This window comes from Apostichopus japonicus, chromosome 22 (genome assembly GCF_037975245.1).
Source record: "Apostichopus japonicus isolate 1M-3 chromosome 22, ASM3797524v1, whole genome shotgun sequence".
Classification (NCBI taxonomy): domain Eukaryota; kingdom Metazoa; phylum Echinodermata; class Holothuroidea; order Aspidochirotida; family Stichopodidae; genus Apostichopus; species Apostichopus japonicus.
The window spans coordinates 26,140,081-26,161,347 of record NC_092582.1 but is presented as its reverse complement, the minus strand read 5'-3'; the positions used below and the strand labels follow the sequence as shown (position 1 = coordinate 26,161,347).

Sequence of the window (21,267 nt, the reverse complement as noted above, 5' to 3'; positions counted from 1 at the left end):
TAGATCAAGTAACTCCGGAAATCAAATTTATCTATAGAAATTAGCTATAGGATGGAACACACGGAGGGTATAGGGCAACTTTACTGAAATGATCTGCCCAGACTTGCATTACAAGCAATAGCTGAAGGAAATGTCAATAATCTCTTACCTGCCATTGACCAGTCTGTAGATTCAGGCGGCGATGACTCCCCGACGATTTCCAGTTCCAAACTGATTAATAAAATGAAAGAGACTCATGTAAATTATAAGTGCAACTTTAATCTTTCTTTGTCTGGAATGAAAAAGTAAACATTATATTCACCGGATTTATGTAAGCTCTCGATAACAACTCCATATCAGCTGAGTAATCAATCTAGTTAATTCCTTAAGTTTGATCTGATCAGTTTACTATCATTATCATCTAATTAATATAGCTGGTCAGTTTACAATCCTTATAGCTCAGTAAGATTACCGATCAGTTTTCTATCATTATCATCTGTATTTTATATCCTAATCAGTTTACAGCCATTTATCCCCTTAGTTATATACCAATCAGGTTAAAATTGTTATCATCTCATTAATATAACTGATCAGTTGTACACTTATCATATATAAAACATGTGCAACAATTCAATTAGGAACGAATCTTGGACTACATTAGTAAATCAAATCATGATAGTCGATTATTCGATGCTCAGATCAAAAATCATAATCCATGAGATGATGAACTGATCAGTAAATACTCGACATCAGTGACGTCATCACAGATCATGAAAGCCAATAATTTAAATGTTGACAATAGAAAAAATAGTATTGGATTTATGGATATACAAGCCTAGACAAATCATCGTCATAATCACGTGATCACATTTGCGATGTTCTGAGAGTATGTCAGTTGTGTAAACTACGGTTTATGTAGTCTTGTTATGTATTCTTGTTTCCAGCCACTTGCTTAGATAGTTTGTTTTCAAAAGCACTATAGGACTAAATACACCAATTTCTCTACCTGTCCCTTATATGGAGGTGGAATGTACATGTAAAATATAACATCGTGTTATTATGACTTGAAATACAATTATAACATTGAACAATAATACTGTCACTGTCCAAATTTTTCTAAGAAGTTTCAAGAAACCTACAGTAAAGTATATTATCGACAGAAGTGTTGATGGAGATAAAAGCCACTTACATGTAAACAAATATGAATGGAGATATTATATCAATATAAATTATGTTTTGCGTTGTGGTTTGTCTTTCAGATCAATAAGGCCGTGACAAAACTACAACACGAACTAAACAGAATTATCAGCAGCAATTTTATACAATTACAATACGTGTTGAATTGAAATAGAACAGACCATTGTAACGTCCTTTTGTTCTGTTTGTTTACATTTTCTGATTCCGGAATTTGAATGCGAGCCTAGACTATCGCAGCCGATCTTACAAAGATATCAAAATTGCAGTGCGTACTCTATTAATAACCAGCCGTTTTATCGGTCCAAATCTACCCACCTGCTATAACTAAATGCACGTCTCTAGTTTTACGGTAATGATTGAGTAACAATACTGGTGACGATATGACAATGCTCATTTCCACTAAAATAAAAAACACATATAGAGTTTGAATAACCACGATAACTTCTTTTTCATCAGAGACTACCATAGCCATGCAGCAGCATAGGTGTATCCAGTGCAGTTAACTTGATCAAGGCGAAGGATGAATACTTTCTCTTAAGCATTGCTTGTATTTAATGAGTAAGAACATTCCCCAAACACAACGTATATATTAAACTACAGTTAGACGCACCTATACGGCAGCTCCTTAAGAAAAAAACACAACAACCAACGAGAAAATAACATTGAAGCAAGAAGCGCGGCGTGAAATATTTATACATCCCTCCTGCACCCGACCACTCGCCTGTATCCGTTTCTGCTAAGTAATGCGTTCGTTTGGTTTTAACTAACTTAAACGACTACAATAAATACATGGTACCTACAACCTCTACACATTCTTGTAGACGTATGTAGACAAGATGGTGGGCAATACATTTAAAAACATTCACTTATACAACGTTACTGATCTTTTCTTGTATTTAAGCGTTGACCGATAAATAAGACTACTTGAATTGTATCTACTCTGAATCCCTCTCTTAACTAATACTTGCAAGATCATTGGTTACTATAAGAAACACAGTAAGCTGCCTTACTACAAAAAAAATGGATCTTTCTTTATAACATTTCAGCATCTCAGCGAAATTCAAAGAAAATGTAAAGTTCAAACTGCGACAGATATTACCTGTTATATGGAATAAAGTATACATCGTTACCTGATTAAGTAATACCAATGAGACACTGTACCGAATCTATAAACAGTATGTATATTGATGTCTTGAAAATGAAACTAATACTCATCAGATCAAAAAATAAAACCTATTTTATGAACATTTCGCTTTGCATGCAGATTTACAGACCCAAAACATGAATATGAGATATTTTTTTGATAGTTTAATGTTATCAAAGGGTGCGATGCCAGATGCGTATCCAGGGGGGCGTTGGGGGCGCGCGCCCCCCGGGTAAGGAAAAGAGGAGAAAAAAAAAGAGAAGAAAAAAGGGAAAAGGAGGGAAAAAAGAAAAGGAGGAGAGAAAGGAAGGGAAAAGAAAAAGAAGAAAGAGAGAAAAAGGAGAAAAGGAGGGAGTAGAAGATAGCCAAGACCTCGGGAAGAGAAACGGAGGAACAGTCATAGTTAAAGCGCTGATCCCTATTATATACACATGGTAGCCAGTGACAGATCAAGGATTACGGAGGGGGTGTGCGCCTCACCCTACCCCTTACACCGACAACTCCATTTTTGACGTTTCCATTTTTCCTCTCTCACTAATGTATCTATATAAATACTATATATAGTCTATCATAACGCGTGTGTGTTTATGGACGCCTTAAACAATTGTACAATTGTGCTATATGGAACCAACTGTGGCTGATCTTGAACTCGACCGAGTCATCGGGGAACATGACGCATTTCGGGAAGGCGGCGACCGCCCCCCCCCCCCCGAGCAAATTTTCTTTATGACATTGCTAGTAAATTCAAAATAGACAATGCTTAGATGCAACTTACAAGGCCTGGGACGTGTCATTTTCAGCGATCTGGGAGGCATTTTCGGCCAACAATTTTCTTGTACGCTTCGCGCCAACTGATGGTGGCGCTTCGCTTAGATAGTTTGCCTACAGGCTTCGCCCCTCTCTTGGCAATAACTCGCTACACAGCTGTTCGAATTTGTTAAGCAAATAACAGATATAATATCATATCAGTGAGCATTGAAATGCATGTTCCACGATGAACAGCCTCAAAAACTGTCTATGTGTGTAGTCAAAGGCGTAGGAGCCCAATTGGATTTGGAGCTGTAACGACTTGCCCGAAAAAAAGCCAAACATTTTCGCGTTCAACATATCGATGCCAATATCATATAAGCAAGCATCGGCCATTACATTGCATGGCATCGTGTACCTTACGGTCCGTCAAAGTTGCACAGTATACCGCCGGATGTTAATGTAAACAACGAAAAATGTCTCATGTAGATGGAGAAAAAGCGTACAGATCCATTTATGTCAAAACTCTCTTTTACAGTAGTAATGTCGGCCAAGCTTACAACTTACCAAGGAGATAATTTTTAAGCTATTCATTGCTATTTATTTTTCTTTCAGTAGGTGCCCGAAAAAATGGGAAAAAATTTGGTTTCGGGGGGAGGGGGGCTGCAGCCCCCGCCTCCTACGGGACCTACGCCTATGTGTGTAGTGTTCGGTTTCGATATACCTGATATCGGAAATATTTGCTATTTTTCATTTCCTTCAACCAAGTTTTATAATAGCCATTATAAGAGGTTTTAATATTTCTACACCAATAAATTAACTGTGTCTGAATTTTAGAAAATTTCCTCACCAACATTCTTCATCATACTTTCCTCTACTCGTGCAATTTTGACCTGTATATTAGGGGTTGAAGGTTTTTTTTCTATATTAGTTGTCCATATATTGAATTTTGTGCAACATTATGGGTATGTTTTGAAGTGATTTTTATTAACGAGAAATGTGAATTTTAAATTCTCAACAAATAATGGGCTTAAAACCTTCAAAAGTGGGGCTTTCGGATATTGTGGGCCGTGACGTAGAATCACCTACAAAAGCAATGATCCATAGGACATGCAATGAGGTCGAACATGATGTGTAACTGGTGACAATCTCCAAAAAGGTTATGGATGGAAAAAAAAAAACTTTTGGGAAATACTTGGTTCTCAGGCAAAAGTGTTCATCTGGTTGGTCATTTTCAAGCCTGAGAAGTTTAGAAAATCCTGGATACGCGCCTGGATGCGAAGTCCCGGAAGCTGCAGAACTTGTAGAAAGAGTTGTCAGGAAGAAGCTTAACCATTGTACAGAACGTTTCTCAGAGCCGAAGCGGGGTCGAGGGGCTAAAGCCACGGGAAACAGCATCATTTTTAGATATTCGTGATCTCTTATAGTGAGTTCAACCACAAATCTACACATAAGATAAGGAATTGAATTTTTCTGGAATATATTTCAAACACTGGTGGGATCCACGAGGAGAAGCCCTTGAATTTTTTGCAGTTGGTGATATTCCTTGTTCTCTCGTAGCGAATTTAAAGCACCAACACACAAAACACATGTTATAAATCAAGTGTAGTCCTCTATTCCCAGCAGGCTCCACTGGACTTAAGCTGCAGCGTTTGCAGATATTTTTCAATCCCTTGAAGAAATTTTGAAAGCAGAAACCTATTTATGTGCAGAACTCAATTGTCAGCGGATTGTAGTGCAAGGCCTTGGGGGGGGGGGGGGGGTTCAGGGGGCGAAGCCTCTGGGAGCTGCTTTAAATATATTGGCCTAACATTATCCATATCTGAGGCAATGTAGACGTAATGGAGTAACAGACAGACCGATTGTTTTTTTACTTCGTTTTTGTATTATAACTCTTACTTTCGTTAATGTACGACCACGCTGAATTTGTCTCTAATTTGTCGACCGACTTGAAATCAATTTGAGACAGGAATTTATTTTTTCTGTTTGTATACCTATGAGGTCGCGTTCTCAATTGATTATAGTGAAATTCTATTTTCTGTTTCCAAATACAGCGTTAGTGTAAGCAAAAAACTATTTCAGTATCATATTAGTCTCACTAGACGTTCACTCTTTACCTTACTGATTTAAAAAAGATGTTCATATGATAAGAAAATATATAATGAAATGTCTACTGATGATTTAACAATTTCTGCTTGGTTGCCATGGCAACTATGTGACAAGAAGGAAATAGTTACCCGTTCTGGAACACTTAATGAGTAACACACTATTGTACTGTATACCTCCGTGCTTTATTTACTCTATAGAAGTGTACACATAAATAAAACATGGTTTTAATTTCACATGCAGTTATAAATGGTTTCCTTCATGCTATTACCTTTTCAAGGCAAATCATTCATGGATGTTAAATGTTCGCCATTATATTTAGATTTTACTCGAAACAAGCGCCCATTACGGGGGTGATGTGGTGTCTCCCCACCCCCCCCCCCACCCCAACACCACGCATTTCAAACTAACTTTGAATTTAGTTAAAGCACGTTAAAGCATGTTGCGTTTAGATGTAGATATTGGACATGAGTCAAGTCATATAAGTCAAACTTTGCCTCAGAAGGTATCATTTGAAGTCTAAGCTTCCCCTTTTTCTGGGGAAGGACTAAAGACCCCCCACTCCCCCCAAAAAATGCAGAACAAATGTCTTATCCTAGCCTTTTTAAAGTCTTTATGACCATGTCACCCCTCAGAATATATATTTTGAGTACGATACATCAAGTACAAACAGTTCCGATACATGTTTGGTCTCTATTTTGTTTTCGTTTATATTTTACTACACTTTGCAACAATTTCAGTGAAACAACAACTTCGTTTGCAGGGCTTGCGAAAGAATGAAGTTTCACATTGCGGGGTTATTCTGCAATTCAGATTAAAAAAAAAAATGGTTTTAAGCGGAAGTGTGGATGTATTTAAATGTGTGTGTTTGTCGGGCGGGGGAGGGAGGGTTGCCAGACTCCGAGGGGCACAACATTACTTCAAAACTTTACACAATAATTGTCACAGTGTAATTAAGTTGCCTAAAGTGTATGATTCCTACTACTTTCTGAAAGAGATTTAAAGCATCAATTGATTTGATTGCTACTCACAAAAACATCTTATAAGGTTGTGATCTCGAAAGAGCGAAATGAAAGGAATTTGACTTATCTCTCAAATCAACCAAGCTCAGCAATGTTTAGTGTTGTTAGATTTCTATTATTCACTTCGTTGTTTACTATCACAAGACTGTTCTTGGTGTCTCCTTCATATTAACTGGCAATCATGTGTTGCTGGTTCATTACTCTATTGTATGTGAATCAACAACAATCAACAAGTCAAAAGAAATTCACAAAGTTGGTAAAGCCTTAACTAAATGTAAGAAATTTTGAATGTGTCCATTATGACGTCATTGTGACAATACCTTTCACATTTCTTGATTTCAAGGATGATGGAATGGATCCAACCGGAATAGTGTCTGGCAGATTGTAGTCCCAAAACCTATGGAGAGAAGTAGAGAAATAATCGTGTAAGATGTAGAAGATGTAGAGGAATGTCCTCCTAGTCAGGTTTATTGTTTACCAAATCAATGAAGATAAACAAAGTAAACAACAAATAACAAGGAAATAAATCACATCTGATTGATCAATCTGACCAGAATTAATTACAATCACAAGTCTTGTGCTTATAAACGAAAAATAAGTTAGAATGGATATAGTAATGTAGATAATAATGATGACAGTTGGAACTACTGTATGTAAAATTAAATGTGATGGATATTGTGAAATGTATAGTCGTCCCACATTATCAGATTGGTTAAACTGTTTATATGTTTAAATTATCAATTAATATAAGGTTGTTCAAACGTGTAGAAATGGAACATTATACACAACAAACGGAGTCAGTCCTTGTAACCACCGCTTGCCATATTCCGCCCGGATCACGTGATTTATATCGTATCTTATTTTAGTCTTCGTGAATCCTTCTCAAAATGTCTGAGATTGTTAGAGTTCAGTGGTAAGATATGAATCTAGAAGTAATGAATCTTAAAGCTGAAATATTGTTTCTTAATCTCAGAATAGTTTAAGATGCTACAAATTACATTTTTCGCTGTAATGGCGGGATGACAAATCTGCAAACACTTGCACTGAAACGGAGGGAGAAAGGAAGGGAGAGGGGTAGGAGGGTCGAGGACATAGCAACATCTTATTGCACGCATTTTTTTTTTGGTCATTGATCTTAACCAAATAGTACAAAAATTATAACATTTTTGTGGAGTTGATAAGAATTACCTTAACCATTACACATTCGAATCTTCCTATTCAACTATATTCTCAATGAAGAACTGCATGTGCCCCAAATATCAGACTTCCTGTTCATACCAAGTAGTTGTTAACACTTCCTGTTCACACTGTATTCAGAACCACATTAACTCAATATTCGTTGATTCTCAAAAGAAATGTTTACAGGGGCGTATCCAGGATTTTCTAACCCGGGGGGCGCGAATGACTATCTAAGCGGAGCGCCACCATCGGTTGGCGCGCAGCGTACAAGAAAATTTCTGGTTTTGATACCCCCCAGATCACCGGAAATGGCACTTCTCAGGCTTGAAAATGACCAACCAGTTGTACACTTTTGCCTGAGAACCAAGTATTTCCCAATAGTTTTTTTTCCATCCATAATCTATTGAGGATTTTCACCAGTCACACATCATGTTCTACCTCATCGCATCTCCTGTGGATCATTGCTTTTGTAGGTGATTCTATACGTCACGGCCCACAATACCCGACAGCAGTGGCGGAGCTAGGGGTATCGGTCAGAAGGGGCGAGAATGGTCTGTAGGGTCGCTTTCGACACTATCTAAGCGGAGCGCCACCACAGGTTGGCGCGTAGCGCACAGAAATTTTTTGAATAAAGATACTCCCTAGATCACCGGAAATGACCCTTTCCGGTCCTGGCTAATTTGCAGATAAACGAAGAATAAATAGGTGTAATCGCCAAATTTTACCAACAAAATGTGACAAATGTCAATAGGTAGATGAGAGCACAATAAAAAGCCAATAATCGCGAATAAGTAAAAAGTGGTAAAGAGGTGAAAAGGGCGCCAGCAGTCCATTTGAGTCCGTCGGGGGGGGGGCATCCGCCCCTGACTGTATGGACGCCCCGCCACTCCCCACTTTTCAAGGTTTTCAGCCCATTATTTGTTCAGAATTTGAAACTTCACATTTGCCGTGAATAAACTCACTTCAAAACATACCCATAATGTTACAAAAAATGTCATCTATGGACTACCAATATAGAAAAACCTCCTTCAACCCCTAACAGACCGGTCAAAACTACACGAGTAGAGCGAAGTATGATGAAGAATGTTGGTAAGGAAATTTTCGAAAATTCAATCACAGTTAATTTATTTGGTGTACAAATATTAACCCCTCTTATAACGGCTATTATAAAACTTGGTTGAAGGAAATGAAAAAATACGAGATATTTCCGAAACCGAACACTACACACATAGGCGTAGGAGGCGGGGGGGGGGGGCCTCCTACTGAAAGAAAAATAAATTGCAATGATGTAGCTAAAGGAAATGAATAGTTTAAGAAATATCTCCTTGATAATTAAAATAAAGTTCTAAGCTTGGCCGACTAATTCGCCATTACTAATGTAAAAGAGAATTTGACATAATTGGACCTAATAATGCTTTTTCTCCAACTACATAAGACATTTCGTTGTTTACATTAGCATCCCGCGGTATACTGCGCAATTTCCACAGACCGTACGGTACACGATGGCGTGCGATGTAATAACCGATGGTTGCTTATATGACATTGACATTAACATGTTGAACGCGCACGGTGCGCGCGAAAAATTTAGGGGATATTTTTCGGGCAAGTCGTTTACAGCCCCCAAAATCAAATTGGGTTCCTATGACTACACCATTTTCATGCTCACTGATATGATGTGATATCTGCTGTTTGCTTTACAAATTCGAACAGGCGCGCCAAGGTGGGGGGGGGGGGGACGAAGCCTGTAGGCAAACTATCTAAGCGTAGCGCCACCACGAGTTGGCGCGAAGCGTACAAGAAAATTTTGGCCAAAAATGCTTCCAGATCGCTGGAAATGACAGTTCCCATGCCTTGTAAGTTTCATCTAAGCATTTTCTATTTTGAAATTACTAGCGATATCATAAAATCATATGCTCGGGGGGGGGGCGGTCGCCCCCTTCCCAAAATGCGTCATATTTCCCGGCGACTCGGTCGAGACCTGCCACAGTTGGTTTCATAGCACAATTGTTTAAGGCGTCCATACATACACACGCGTTATGATAGACAATATATAGTATATATATATAGATACATTATAGTGAGAGAGGAAAAATGGAAACGTCCAAAGTGGAGTTGTTGGTGTAAGGGTAGGGTGAGGCGCACGCCCCTTCCGAAATCCTCGAACCGTCACTGGCTACCCTGTGTATATAATAGGGATCAGCGCTGTAATGATGTCATTGTTCCTCGTTCTCTTCCCGCTGTATCGGCGTTTTTCTTTTACTCCCTCCTTTTCTCCCTTTTCTCTCTTTCTTCTTTTTCTTTTCCCTTCCTTCCTCCTCTTTTTTCCCTTTTTCTTCTCTTTTTTTCTCTCCTCTTTTTCTTACCCGGGGGGCGCGCGCCCCCAACCCCCCCTGGATACGCGCCTGGTTTAATGGAAGCACAAACACTGAGGGGCAGTGGAGCATGTGTCTTTGATTTTACGCAATAAACCACTAGACTCTCAAATTATGTTAAACCTCTCAAAATGAATGCTCTGTGCGTTCCCCTTCACCATTTACAGTATTTGAATGTTTTCAACAAACAAGTTTTTTTTTTATACCAGTACTTCTTAATTACATGTTCTATCATAATTATTATTTTTAAGCCAATAGCAGTTTTTAGACATAAAGGCACTTGTTACAAAAACACAACAAGAGGACACTTTAATTACAAAGGTGGGAACGGGTAATTACCATTAACAAACGGAGGACAGTTTTCAGGGTAATCAGAAGAGTGAAGGAGCATGTGCCCAATTACCCCCCCCCCCCACTCCTACGATGCCCACCCCTCTTCCAAGGCTCCGTAACCCCTGACACGGTAAATAGACAGTTTCATTGCAAATATTTTCAGTGAAGTCTACACTAAGTGTCTTTTTACTGATAACTTGAACAACAAGTAAATATACCAAAAATATATGGATCGTGGTGTGACATGTGGAGTTAACAACACTCGTTTTACCTCTTTTTCACCAATCCGTTCTATTTGTTTGTCATATCTTTCTAAATATTATTTTTCAGGCAAAAACACTTAAAGGTCGACCACACACAGATTTTGCATGGGGCCGATATAAATTAACCTGGCTGGTGGTATAGGGGCAGAGGGAGGGTGTGGAACATTGAATCTTTATGGTATGAGTATTCATGATGAATTGATATGATTGCTATGAGTTTGGTGAAATACATAAATGTTGTTAAAGGAGAAATTCGTTAAAATATCACCATCCCCTTCCAATATGGCGACTCACCAAGCCAAGCAGTATTTCAGTCTGCCTCAACTAACCCAAATGCCGAGACCTTAATACTTAGACCACTAGGTATTCTATGAAAAGAATATTTGAGAGTCCTGCTAATATGTTGTTCACTTCAAAATCTAAGAGAAGGATAATGTGCATATATACAAACATATTGTCTGTAAGATTCCTTACTACAACAACTTGAGTTTGGTGAGCATGACATGAAATTATCTGGATAAACCGGTAACAGATAATGCATTATATCCAAATAATATGTTTAAGTTTGGCTCAGTATCGTTCTACCTTATACCTGCATTACACAGCTCTATGTATATAACACCACTCTGGCCAATGGAAAGAAAATATATAGGTTACGTACCTTGTAACTAATTGGCACAATAAACGTATATTTACCGAACTGTTGCAATTTTTGTTTTAATATAAAAGGTTTATCTTTCCAATCGTTTGTTTTCTGTTTATATTAATTGATTGGCTGAAAGATACGCTTTGGAATCTTTCATTAATATTTTATAAATTAAGGGCTATAGCAGACATTACACTTGTAGGCTAAATGATATAAATATTGTTGAGCTTTTAATAACTTATATTGCATCGAACAAACCGTTCTGCTACAGCATTGACAACTATTTATTTATGGTTATTTTATCATAAAGGAGTCACCCCGTTTAGACCCCTCCCAACGGACGCAAGCCATTGTTGGAACCCCCCCCCCCACCACCCCTGCCAAAGAAAAAAACATGTAGAAATGGGTTGACAATTAATGGTGATATTTAAAGTCATATCAATATAAGTCTTAAAAAAAGGTAAGTTTTCTGACTTAGACGAGGTCAAAAGATGAGACTCCCCCCCCCCCCCCTCAACAAAAATGAGGCTGGTCACGTGACTGGTTGAAATATCAATAAAGTCTGAGACAAGCCATTGTTTGAATGACGGTAAAAATCCTTTCGAAACATGTACTGTGGACAATGCAAGTTTTGTAAAGGGTATGGATTTTGAACGCTTTCGTGGAATTCTAGTGGTTCTGCAATGCTTGGCAGAATTTTAATTTCGTTCTTAGCAAACAATAATTACCAAATGAATATAATTTTCTAAATAATTACGATATTATGATCGACAATAAAATTACTTTGTGTAGGCAAAATTTACATATTTAAATAATACCTTTAAATAAGTAAATTACTTGTGTAACTTAGGTTCTAAGATATTTGATATTTTTGGTATTATAAGTTCCGACTGACACATATTTGCTACTTTACTTCGATTCTGGCTCGGAGTTCAAATAAAGGAGATAAACCGAGGATGATAATGATGATAGCATATTGCCTTATGTTAATTTCGAGGACTATATTTAATATCGCAGATTTGATTAGATGCTATTACGCTTTCATTTTTAGTTGTTTCTACTAAGCTCGCACAATGTTTTAAACTCAAAGTGAATATTCAATTTTTCTCATTACGAATTATCACTTTGTGATTTGTCAAACAAATTCGATAAAATTCAAATGTGAAACACATGATGCTAACAATCCAGTAGTGTCCGTTTATGCTAGGCATTTTATACCGTAATTTTCAAGTCTGGAGCTAAGCAATGGGAATCATGAAACTGTTTTGATTATTAAATATACATTAACTTTTTTCTACCTATACGTATATTGAGAGCTACACAACAATGTGTCAATTAGTCAGAGTCCTACCAACGAGAAGTGCAACTTAAATTCAAAAAGAGAAACTGAACGTAACGAGAATAATTCTTTCTTTTAAACTGTATTCATAACTTTGTGCTGTCTATAAATCCTCTATTCAAGTTTCCTTTGATTGGTTGCATTGAACCATGTGAAGATGCATTGAACAACCAATGAGAGAATGTTTGCTGATTTAAAGTAAAACTTACAAAGAATAACCGAAAATTAAGAACGCAACGTATTGTAATAACAAGGCGTATGACCTAATAAAAAATACGTTATTTGGAGGATTTCCCCAATGGATAATTCGTAGTCACTGCTGAACACCTACTGACCTACTTAATGTATGTTTCCATGGTTACTTTGACACGTTCACTAATAATATTGTAGGGGGACAATAGGCACATGGCTCGCGTTTACCTATTGCTATTCATTACGTTAAACTGGTTCGTGTCATCTATTGTTATGCTAATGAGATATTTACGTGAGTTCCAGGTGTGGCATTCTTACTATTGACTTGCTTTAGAACATACATTTTTTAAATCAATCGTCTGTATAATGTAAGCCCTGTATTCATTTGTAAACTAACGTAGAAGTAGAATAGGCTAATAACTGTGTGTACTAAAACGGTAATGACGTTATCGGGTAGAAATATGGAATAGATTTCATGGGCTCTCTAAAAACATACAGATGCATATCTATGAAGGGGAGGGCGAAGGGGAGGTCCAGTGGCGGGACCAGGGAAAGGATTGGATGAAGGGGGTCTGCCCGATATTCATAAGGCCCGCTATTCATAAGGGTCATTGTTCATAAGGTTCGTTATTCATATCGTGCATTTTTCGATAAAAAGGTTCGCTATTCATAATGGAAATAAAGGTTCGTTATTCATTATAAAAAGCCTAAGGGATCATAGTTCATAAGGTCCGGTATTCATATTGGAAACAAAGGTTCGATATTCATAATGGACAAAACGGTTCGATATCCATAATGGACAAAAAGGTTTGTTATTCATAATGGGGAAAAAAAGAGTTCGATATTCATAATAGAACAAAGGGTTCGTAATCCATAACAGACAAAATGGTTCATTATTCATTATAGGCAAAAAGGTCCGATATTCATAATGGAGCGAAGGGTCCGTTATTCATAATGGGAAAAAGGTTTGTTATTCATAATAGGAGAAAGGGCCCGACATTCATAAGGGGTCAGCCCGATATTCATAAGGACCATTAGTCATAAGGGTCATTGTTCATAAGGTTCGTTATTCATAACGTGAATTATTTCGAAAAAAAAGGTTTGTTATCCATAATCGGAAAAAAGGTTCGTTATTCATCATAAAAAGGGGTTATTGATAAGGTCTTTTATTCATAATAGCAATAAAGGTCCGTTTTTCATAGTCGGAAAATGGTTCGATATTCATAATAGCAAAAAAAGGTCCGTTATTCATAATCGGAAAAAAGGTTCGATTTTCATAATAGCAAAAAAAGTTCCGTCTTTCATAATCGGAAAAAGATCCAGTATTCATACAGTAATAAAAGCAACAATAAAAGCAGGGCTGAGCGACCCTCCCTCTCCTTCCCCTTCCCCCAAAAACGTAATAAAAATTCTCCTGTGGGCAATTGGTTCATGCTGCAGTTGTGACATAGTCGCTAAATTATTCATGCAGTAGCTGTATTTTCGGTAGTTGCCGTCGTTAACCCTTTAGCCCACGTCTGGGCCGCAAGTGACCCCCCCCTCTTCCCCTGGCCACGCGCAGCTCGAAACTGCCAGTGGGTACCTCAACTTTTGGGCAATGGGATGCAGGGGCACTGGGGCGCGACGACCCCGCGATCAACAATAGCGAACCTTATTATCTAGAAGATTATGAATAACGAACCTTTTTGCCAATTATGAAAAACAAACCCTTTTTGAATTATGAATAACGAACCTTTTTTCGATTATGTATAACGAACCTTTTTCTCCAATTATGAATAGCGAACCTTATGAACAATGAACCTTATGAATATCGGGCTGTCACCATGATTACAGCCTTCTAAACCTTTCTAAATTCGCTAAAAAAAGAAAAAGTTGCAAATTTGAAATCGGTTTCTAGTTGTCGTTGTCTATTATTCATTTTAAACTTCGATGGAATAATTTAATCCGCTGTCACCTGTTCTGTGCAGATAAAAACAACTAGTGCAGTATACAATTTGATATTTAAAGAGATATAATATCCCATAAAACGAATCTTAAAGGATCTCATGCGCTTTGCTTCCTTGTTCGTGTTGTTGTTTGCTTGTTTATGATTTATGGCTAAGAAATGTTGCGAAATACATTAACTTAATAGATTTCTTGACTATATTTCAGATTTGGCAAGGCGGCATGAACCATCGTAATACTTATTCCCTGCTAAACACGAACAATATCTCATCTCGCATATTCAGTAAGATTTAACCAAACTATTATTGGTTGTAATGGCAAACACTATCAATGAATATTTGATTATAAAGATGCCACTATAAACACCTGGTGGTTACACTTTTCATCATAAGTGTCGAAGACGTTTAACAGTCACTTGATAGTATTTTATAGGCTAACTTTAAAGAAATCGAACGTTCCATTTTCAAATTTTTCATGTTATTAAATGGTTTATCAATTAAAGAGTAACCCTTTTGTCCCCCTTTTTCACAACTTAATGAAAGAAAAATTATATGGAGCATAATTAATTTATGTTTTATGAACATATCGTATACACCTCAAAATATTTTCAAGGTGACGTTTAATCAACTTTACAGAACAAAAATGTTCTCCATAAAACTAGGCAATTAAGAACCCGCAATGTTTGTAGTCACATATTAGATATATGTGAGTGACATATTAAGGCTATTCAATTATGTGTTAAATAGGCAGACTTCCAGAATACCAACGAGAAGTACATAAAGAACAAAAACGAAGAAAGGGAAATAAAACATTCCTTCTATAAAATTAGGGAGAGGAGCAAGTGAGGGATGTATTAAACAACCAAGGTAATCAAGTTTACTCATTTAAAATATATAAACAGAGAATAATAATGAGAACACGTCGCAATATCATGGCAAATGACATATCACTGAATGACTATTAAATATATCTAACCAGTATTGAATAAAATGATGCATTCTTTCCCAGCCACGGCTAGACACGGACTGACCTACTTATCGTCAGTTTCCATGGTTACGTTGTATTCCAGGTGTACAATAGACGCCTGGCCCGTGTATCTTTCTATTCATTAGCTTTAACCGGCTCGTGTCATCTATTATTATGCTAATTAGGTATTTACGGGAGATCCAGGTGTGTCATCTTTGCTGTTAACTTATTTTTCTTTAGAAATAAATTGTTTGAATCAATCGTCTGTGCAGAAAACTGTTGTACAAGCAGTGTAGGCCTACTGTGTGTACAAAAACGTTGATGATGTTATCGGGTAGAAACGGAATTGATTTGAAGGGCCCTCTAAAAGCGATTATGTGCGAAGGGGAGGGGAGGGGGAGTGGCAAAGGGAGAGTGGTGGTGGCGGGTACAGGTAAGGTGTCTGAAGGGGAGTGGGGCAGAGGGGCGAGACTAAACTTACTCAAGAGCACACTGGGATTGTGGTAAAGTATTTAGTCTAGATAGGGAATAAACAATCTGTGTTATATTTGTTTTTTATCGTCAGACCAAACAAAACTCCCAAAAGTTTATTATTTCTAGTGCTATTTTCTCCGCGGTTACAGTTATTCCTAAAATAGCGGTCACATATAACATATGTTAATCAGCTTTCTTTTCTTTGGAATTCATTTATGTAACTACTAAATAATTTTCTCTATTCTTTCGAGATTTGGGTGAGGCGCGGTGTGTGGGGGGGGGGGGGGACTATATTATTAGTAAACACGTCAGCTGTAAGTTGAAGATGTTACTGATTGTTTTGTGAATGGTAAGGACGGAAAGGATACACTTTTACGAGGTTTGATCTGTGAGACCAAAGAAGGCGAGAGGAGGAGCGAGAGGTGGAGCGAGAAAAGGGGTTGGGGGGTGGGGGAGGGGGGTTGGGTAAGAAACACTGAGTTGTAAAGGACCAATCAGGGACGTCATGATCGAATCAAGTTTGAAGTAACATTAATACGAGGAATATTACAATATTTAACAGTTTTTGTATAAAGTTATGAATTATACAAAGTTGAAGGTCAAGCTTACTTTTTTAATTATTGTTTAAAATTATGATAAAATAATGAGAATAAATATTAATTTACCCTATTTAGTATAACATCCATTTCAAATTATAAGGAAGAAACTGCAGTTTTGAATGGGTTAAAGTTTAACCTTTGTAATTTATGAGATTCATATTTTCCTTTATTGATATTTATGGCAACACAAAAATACAATTTAACTTCATAGTTAACTCAATTACAATTATTTAAATCCTTTTTGCTAACTTTTATTTTGTTTTAATTTGTTAACCTATTTTGAGTAGCCATGTTTGTAATTTCGACAACTAAAATTGTTTTATTGGTTGCTTGCTTGATGTTCATTTCAGTTTTGCTAGAGTATCAAAATCTGATCACAATTTAGTTTTTTTTTTAACAATAAAGTAATAAGTATTGTTATTTTTATTGCCATATTTTTATTAATAACGATTTTCAATCTATTCCGTTTAAAAAAAAATTGTTAAATAAATTGTAGGCATACATAATTGAAAAACAAATATTTCAGAGGTTTCAGTCAAAAGTAACAGTTATTCCTTATAAAACTACTTTAGAATATTAATTTTACTAAATCCAACTACCTTGTGTGTATCTTATTTTATCCTAATAAACATTCCTGTCATTCTAAAACCTAAGTCTTAGTTAAATGTTAACAATAAACTAAACAAAGAACGTTTAAAACAACCCCCACCCACCCCACCACCCCTTTCTTAACAACACTCTCGTAAAATATTCCCTAATAATCCTTTTTATTTTGTTTTATTTCACATAACATTCTACAGAATTCCTTTCACGATGACCTAAATATTCAAATAAATCCAACTAAACTAATTAAATCCAATCCTTGACATTAAAATACAGCAGACTTTACATTCTCTATTGTTAGTTTAATATTGATAACTTTTACTAATTAAATTAATTCCCTGTTATGATGATTCTAACATCTACTCCGGAATACTTACTGCAGCTCCTTCAAGCTTGTACACTGTGAGGAGTAAGACAAGATGGCCGTCAACTCTTCATTAGTTAGTCTCCTGTTGTTGTCATAGATCCACAGCTTCTGGAGAGAACTCAGGATAGAGAGAGAGAGACCAGACTGAAGGATAAGGTTCAGACCAGACTCATCAATGCTAGGAAAGCATTCAAATAGACGCACACAGGTGATAGGAATCTAGAATGAAAGAATAGAGTTACTGATAATAGAGTAGATAGAGATAAATAGATTGGATTTGGTTAGGATTAGAATAATTATTATGATATTATAAATAATAAAAATGAAGTAAAAATAAAGGAAAGTGAAGCGATAAAATAGGACATTAAGGTCGTGTTTATTTGTAAGGAAGAATAAGTTAATGGAAAGGAAATAAGGGATTGAATTTAAGGGGAGTCAAAAACAAACAGAAATAAGAGGAAAATAAAGTGGGTAAAGTAGGATTAAAGGATCAGTTTGATTGTTTAACGATTAAATGATTAATTAAAGGTTTTATAGCTAGTAAGGTTCAATAAAGTAAGAATGTGAGGCTACATATTTTAATTAATTACTTAATAGGAAACAAATCTCAATGAAAATTTGAGAATTTTATAAAAAAATGGGTAATCAAGAATTGAGATTATTCTATCTTTTATAGAAAAATATTGATCCAATTTATTTTGGTTTTAATTTAGAAATTTCAGAAGGAAAGTGTAATTTAAATGTAAATATTAGTCACTAGTGTAATAGCAATCATGAAAAGGAAACTTCTACTTCAACTAATTCCAGGTTTTTATCAAGTTTAAGGACATTTGGAAGAATTATATATAAATCAAAAGTTGTTTCTTATAATTAAAATGCAATTTAGAGAAGCAGATGTAGATCAAATTCAAGAGAGAATTGTAGATGAGGCTAAAACTCAAAACTTCAATATACAAATTATTTTATGATCGATCCAAATATTCTACTATTCTGCGTGAATTTTAATTATTTCCAATTAAAACGATTTGTTTAAAAGATGATGTCTATCTGTGTTAAGTTATCATATTCATTCCTAAGTTACGGTTTGAGTTTGACATAACTTCTAGTGGATCTTTTCAAAATGTAACATTTTTCTTTCTTTGTGTTTGCAGATATTCCTAAATTGGGTATTGCTTATGATCTTAACTTTCTAAACTTTATCGTTTCTTCCAATTATAAATAGTACCACCCGCTTTTGTTTTCTTTTTTTACAAATAATGTTGTTATCTGGAAACACTTCATATTCTTGAGGGTTTAATTATACTAATTAATTATTACTTTTAAGTTTAATCGGGTTGATTGGGTCTTCATTGTATTATATTCTGTTACTGTGGACTTCAGAGGGTGTGAACAGTTAGCGGACAAATATAGATTTACAAACACGAGAGATAAATCAGTTAATTACAAGTTTAATGAGAGGATGGCACCCTTTTAAAACTAACGTTAGAGCTATACGGCTCTGGCTAACGTCTGCTATTGAGTGTTGCAGCAGCGTAAAAGAAGTGGCGCACTTTCAATTTCAAAACCATTTTACTTTTTAAATATCATGTGGCCATAAGTCTGTTAGCGTGGAAATGACGTACGGTTTTTATAATTTAGTGGGCAAAATTAAGACACAACCAACTGTGAGTAGAACACCACGATCTAGTTGCTGCTGGAAAGACATGGACGAAAGATTTGTTTCAAATAACTATGAATTGCATTTTATTATTATTAGACTTAAATTGGAAGACTGTTTTATAGAGGCTCAAAGCGCTGGGCAGTATTTAACAAAACTATATTTCCCATAGGTGTCAGGTATATTGCCAAGAGTTAGGTCATTCAACTAATAATCAGTTATTAAATAACATTACTTCAGTTAGCCTGCTCGGTAAAAAGCTGCAGGTTTCTCACACAATTTGCTCAAATGTCCGACCTGGTAGATTTAGTAAGTTAGGTGATTACAATAATCATTGTGGAATGTTATAGATTGACTTGTATTAATGCCTAGTATAAGGTTTTGTTATGTACGAATAAAATCGAGTTAAACAATTTTCTCTGATTTAAGATTTTTGAAGGGATAACGAAGTTTCTACAGTTTGTCTATGGACACTTTTTCTTAGCTAGAATGGAGTTATTGTTTTCGAAGTAAAAGATAGGCATCAGCTCACCTAGAATGTTAATCGCTGGTTTTATTCTTCGCTTAATTTAAGATCCCTAAAGAAAACTCAGCTGTCTCGATTGCATTTTATTCAACTTGGAATTTTTTGATAATCAGTCAACAAGTAGGCTAAGATTTTATTTTTTATGAGTTAGATTTGCTAAGCATGTCCTCTTGCTAAAAGTAATAATTCTAACTTTTCGCGGGTGATGTTTGAGATTTCTAACATAACCTAACTGTATTACTAGTCTAGCCTATAGCCTACCTAAGTTTGGCCTGGCCTTTGTACACATCCTAGCCTATGCCTTTATACCTTACCGTCAAATTATTTCTCTGATCAATAATTACTGTTTTAACTATTAACAGCGGTTCCTCTCCATTAAACAATCCATCTTAATAACCACTCAACAAGTCAATGGTAACAAACAACGTCCACGAATATAATACGTACTCTGCAACTCCAATAATATAACACTAAACCATTCAGTGATAGATACTATAGAAGTGAACATGTATTCAATATTCATATACAGGTGTTTCCCAGCTGTTCGCGGGTGATTTTTGACATTTGTAACAGACATTTTGGCGCCAATAGAAGAAAATGTACGACTGACGTAACGTTATACATACCACCCGGTGAAGACAGACAGTTTGAAACCTGACGCCGATTGGGTATGTAGTAAGGAAGGGGTCGAGGAAGTAAATAATACAACACAACCTATATCAAGTAGATCAAGCTATCATTGACATTTCTCCCTAAGCGGTAGGGTGTTAGTCCCCGACCCCCCCCCCCCCCACCCCACCACCGGTTAAAATTTGGGCAAAATTTGGGCAAAATCAAAATACTATGTCGACATTTCACCAATAATGTTAATAGTCAATTCATGTAGCCCCCCCCCCCTTTTTTTCTCCATTTCTGCTATAGTACCGGTACCATGCTCATCAAGAAAAGTATATTTTTTGAGATAAAATAGTTGAACTTTATATAAGAGAGAAATCTTGATTTCGAGAACTGCAATGGCAATTTCGAGAGAAACGTACAAGTTTGAAATAAAACGCTAATATTTTTAGATGATAAGTTGACATTTTGATATAAAAAGTTTCTAGTTAAAAGGCGAAAGTTTAAAACAAAAAGAATTCGACATTTTAAATGAAGGGACTTAAAGAAAATAAATCGAAGAAGTTTAATTTAGATAAAGTAGTTTAATGTATGAGAATTTCGGTTAAATTAGAGATGGTGATTTTAAGACAAACTTTTTTTCAAGAAAAGGGTTTCAATTTTGATAAACGGTTGACATTCCCAGAAATATTCAATACTTTAGGGATTAAATAATCAACATTTTGATATGAAATTTTTGAAAGTTGTCAGTGTTCCATGTGGGTCACAGTAATGACAAAATGTGTGTTGTTTGCTTAATTGGGATGCCTCCCGACTCCCTCCCCAACCCATTTATTTTATGATCCCTTCCTACGCCAATCAACTGATTTGTCACATGTCTACATAGATATGGGAAAGGGTGTAGAACATATAGGAAGAGGTACATCTTGTGGCTCATTTATGTACATTTCTGATCAAGTATATATGTGCATTCATTGAGGGGCTGTATCGGTAAGTT

General features: G+C 36.1%; 1 protein-coding gene across 4 annotated transcripts in view; it reads right to left on the bottom strand.

Annotated features, from left to right (window-relative positions):
• Positions 1-21,267, bottom strand: part of LOC139963695 (uncharacterized) — a 76,082-nt gene that overhangs the window by 19,983 nt on the left and 34,832 nt on the right. For all 4 annotated transcript variants that reach the window (XR_011791725.1, XR_011791726.1, XM_071964746.1 and 1 more), the window contains exons 4-6: positions 17,483-17,691; positions 6,516-6,592; positions 149-210 (exon numbers count right to left, since the gene is read on the bottom strand). Coding sequence is in view for 2 of the 4 variants with exons in the window: in XM_071964746.1 (XP_071820847.1) it covers positions 149-210; positions 6,516-6,592; positions 17,483-17,691 (348 nt within the window). In the remaining 2 variants the exon portion in view is untranslated. The remainder of the gene's footprint in view (positions 1-148; positions 211-6,515; positions 6,593-17,482; positions 17,692-21,267) is intronic.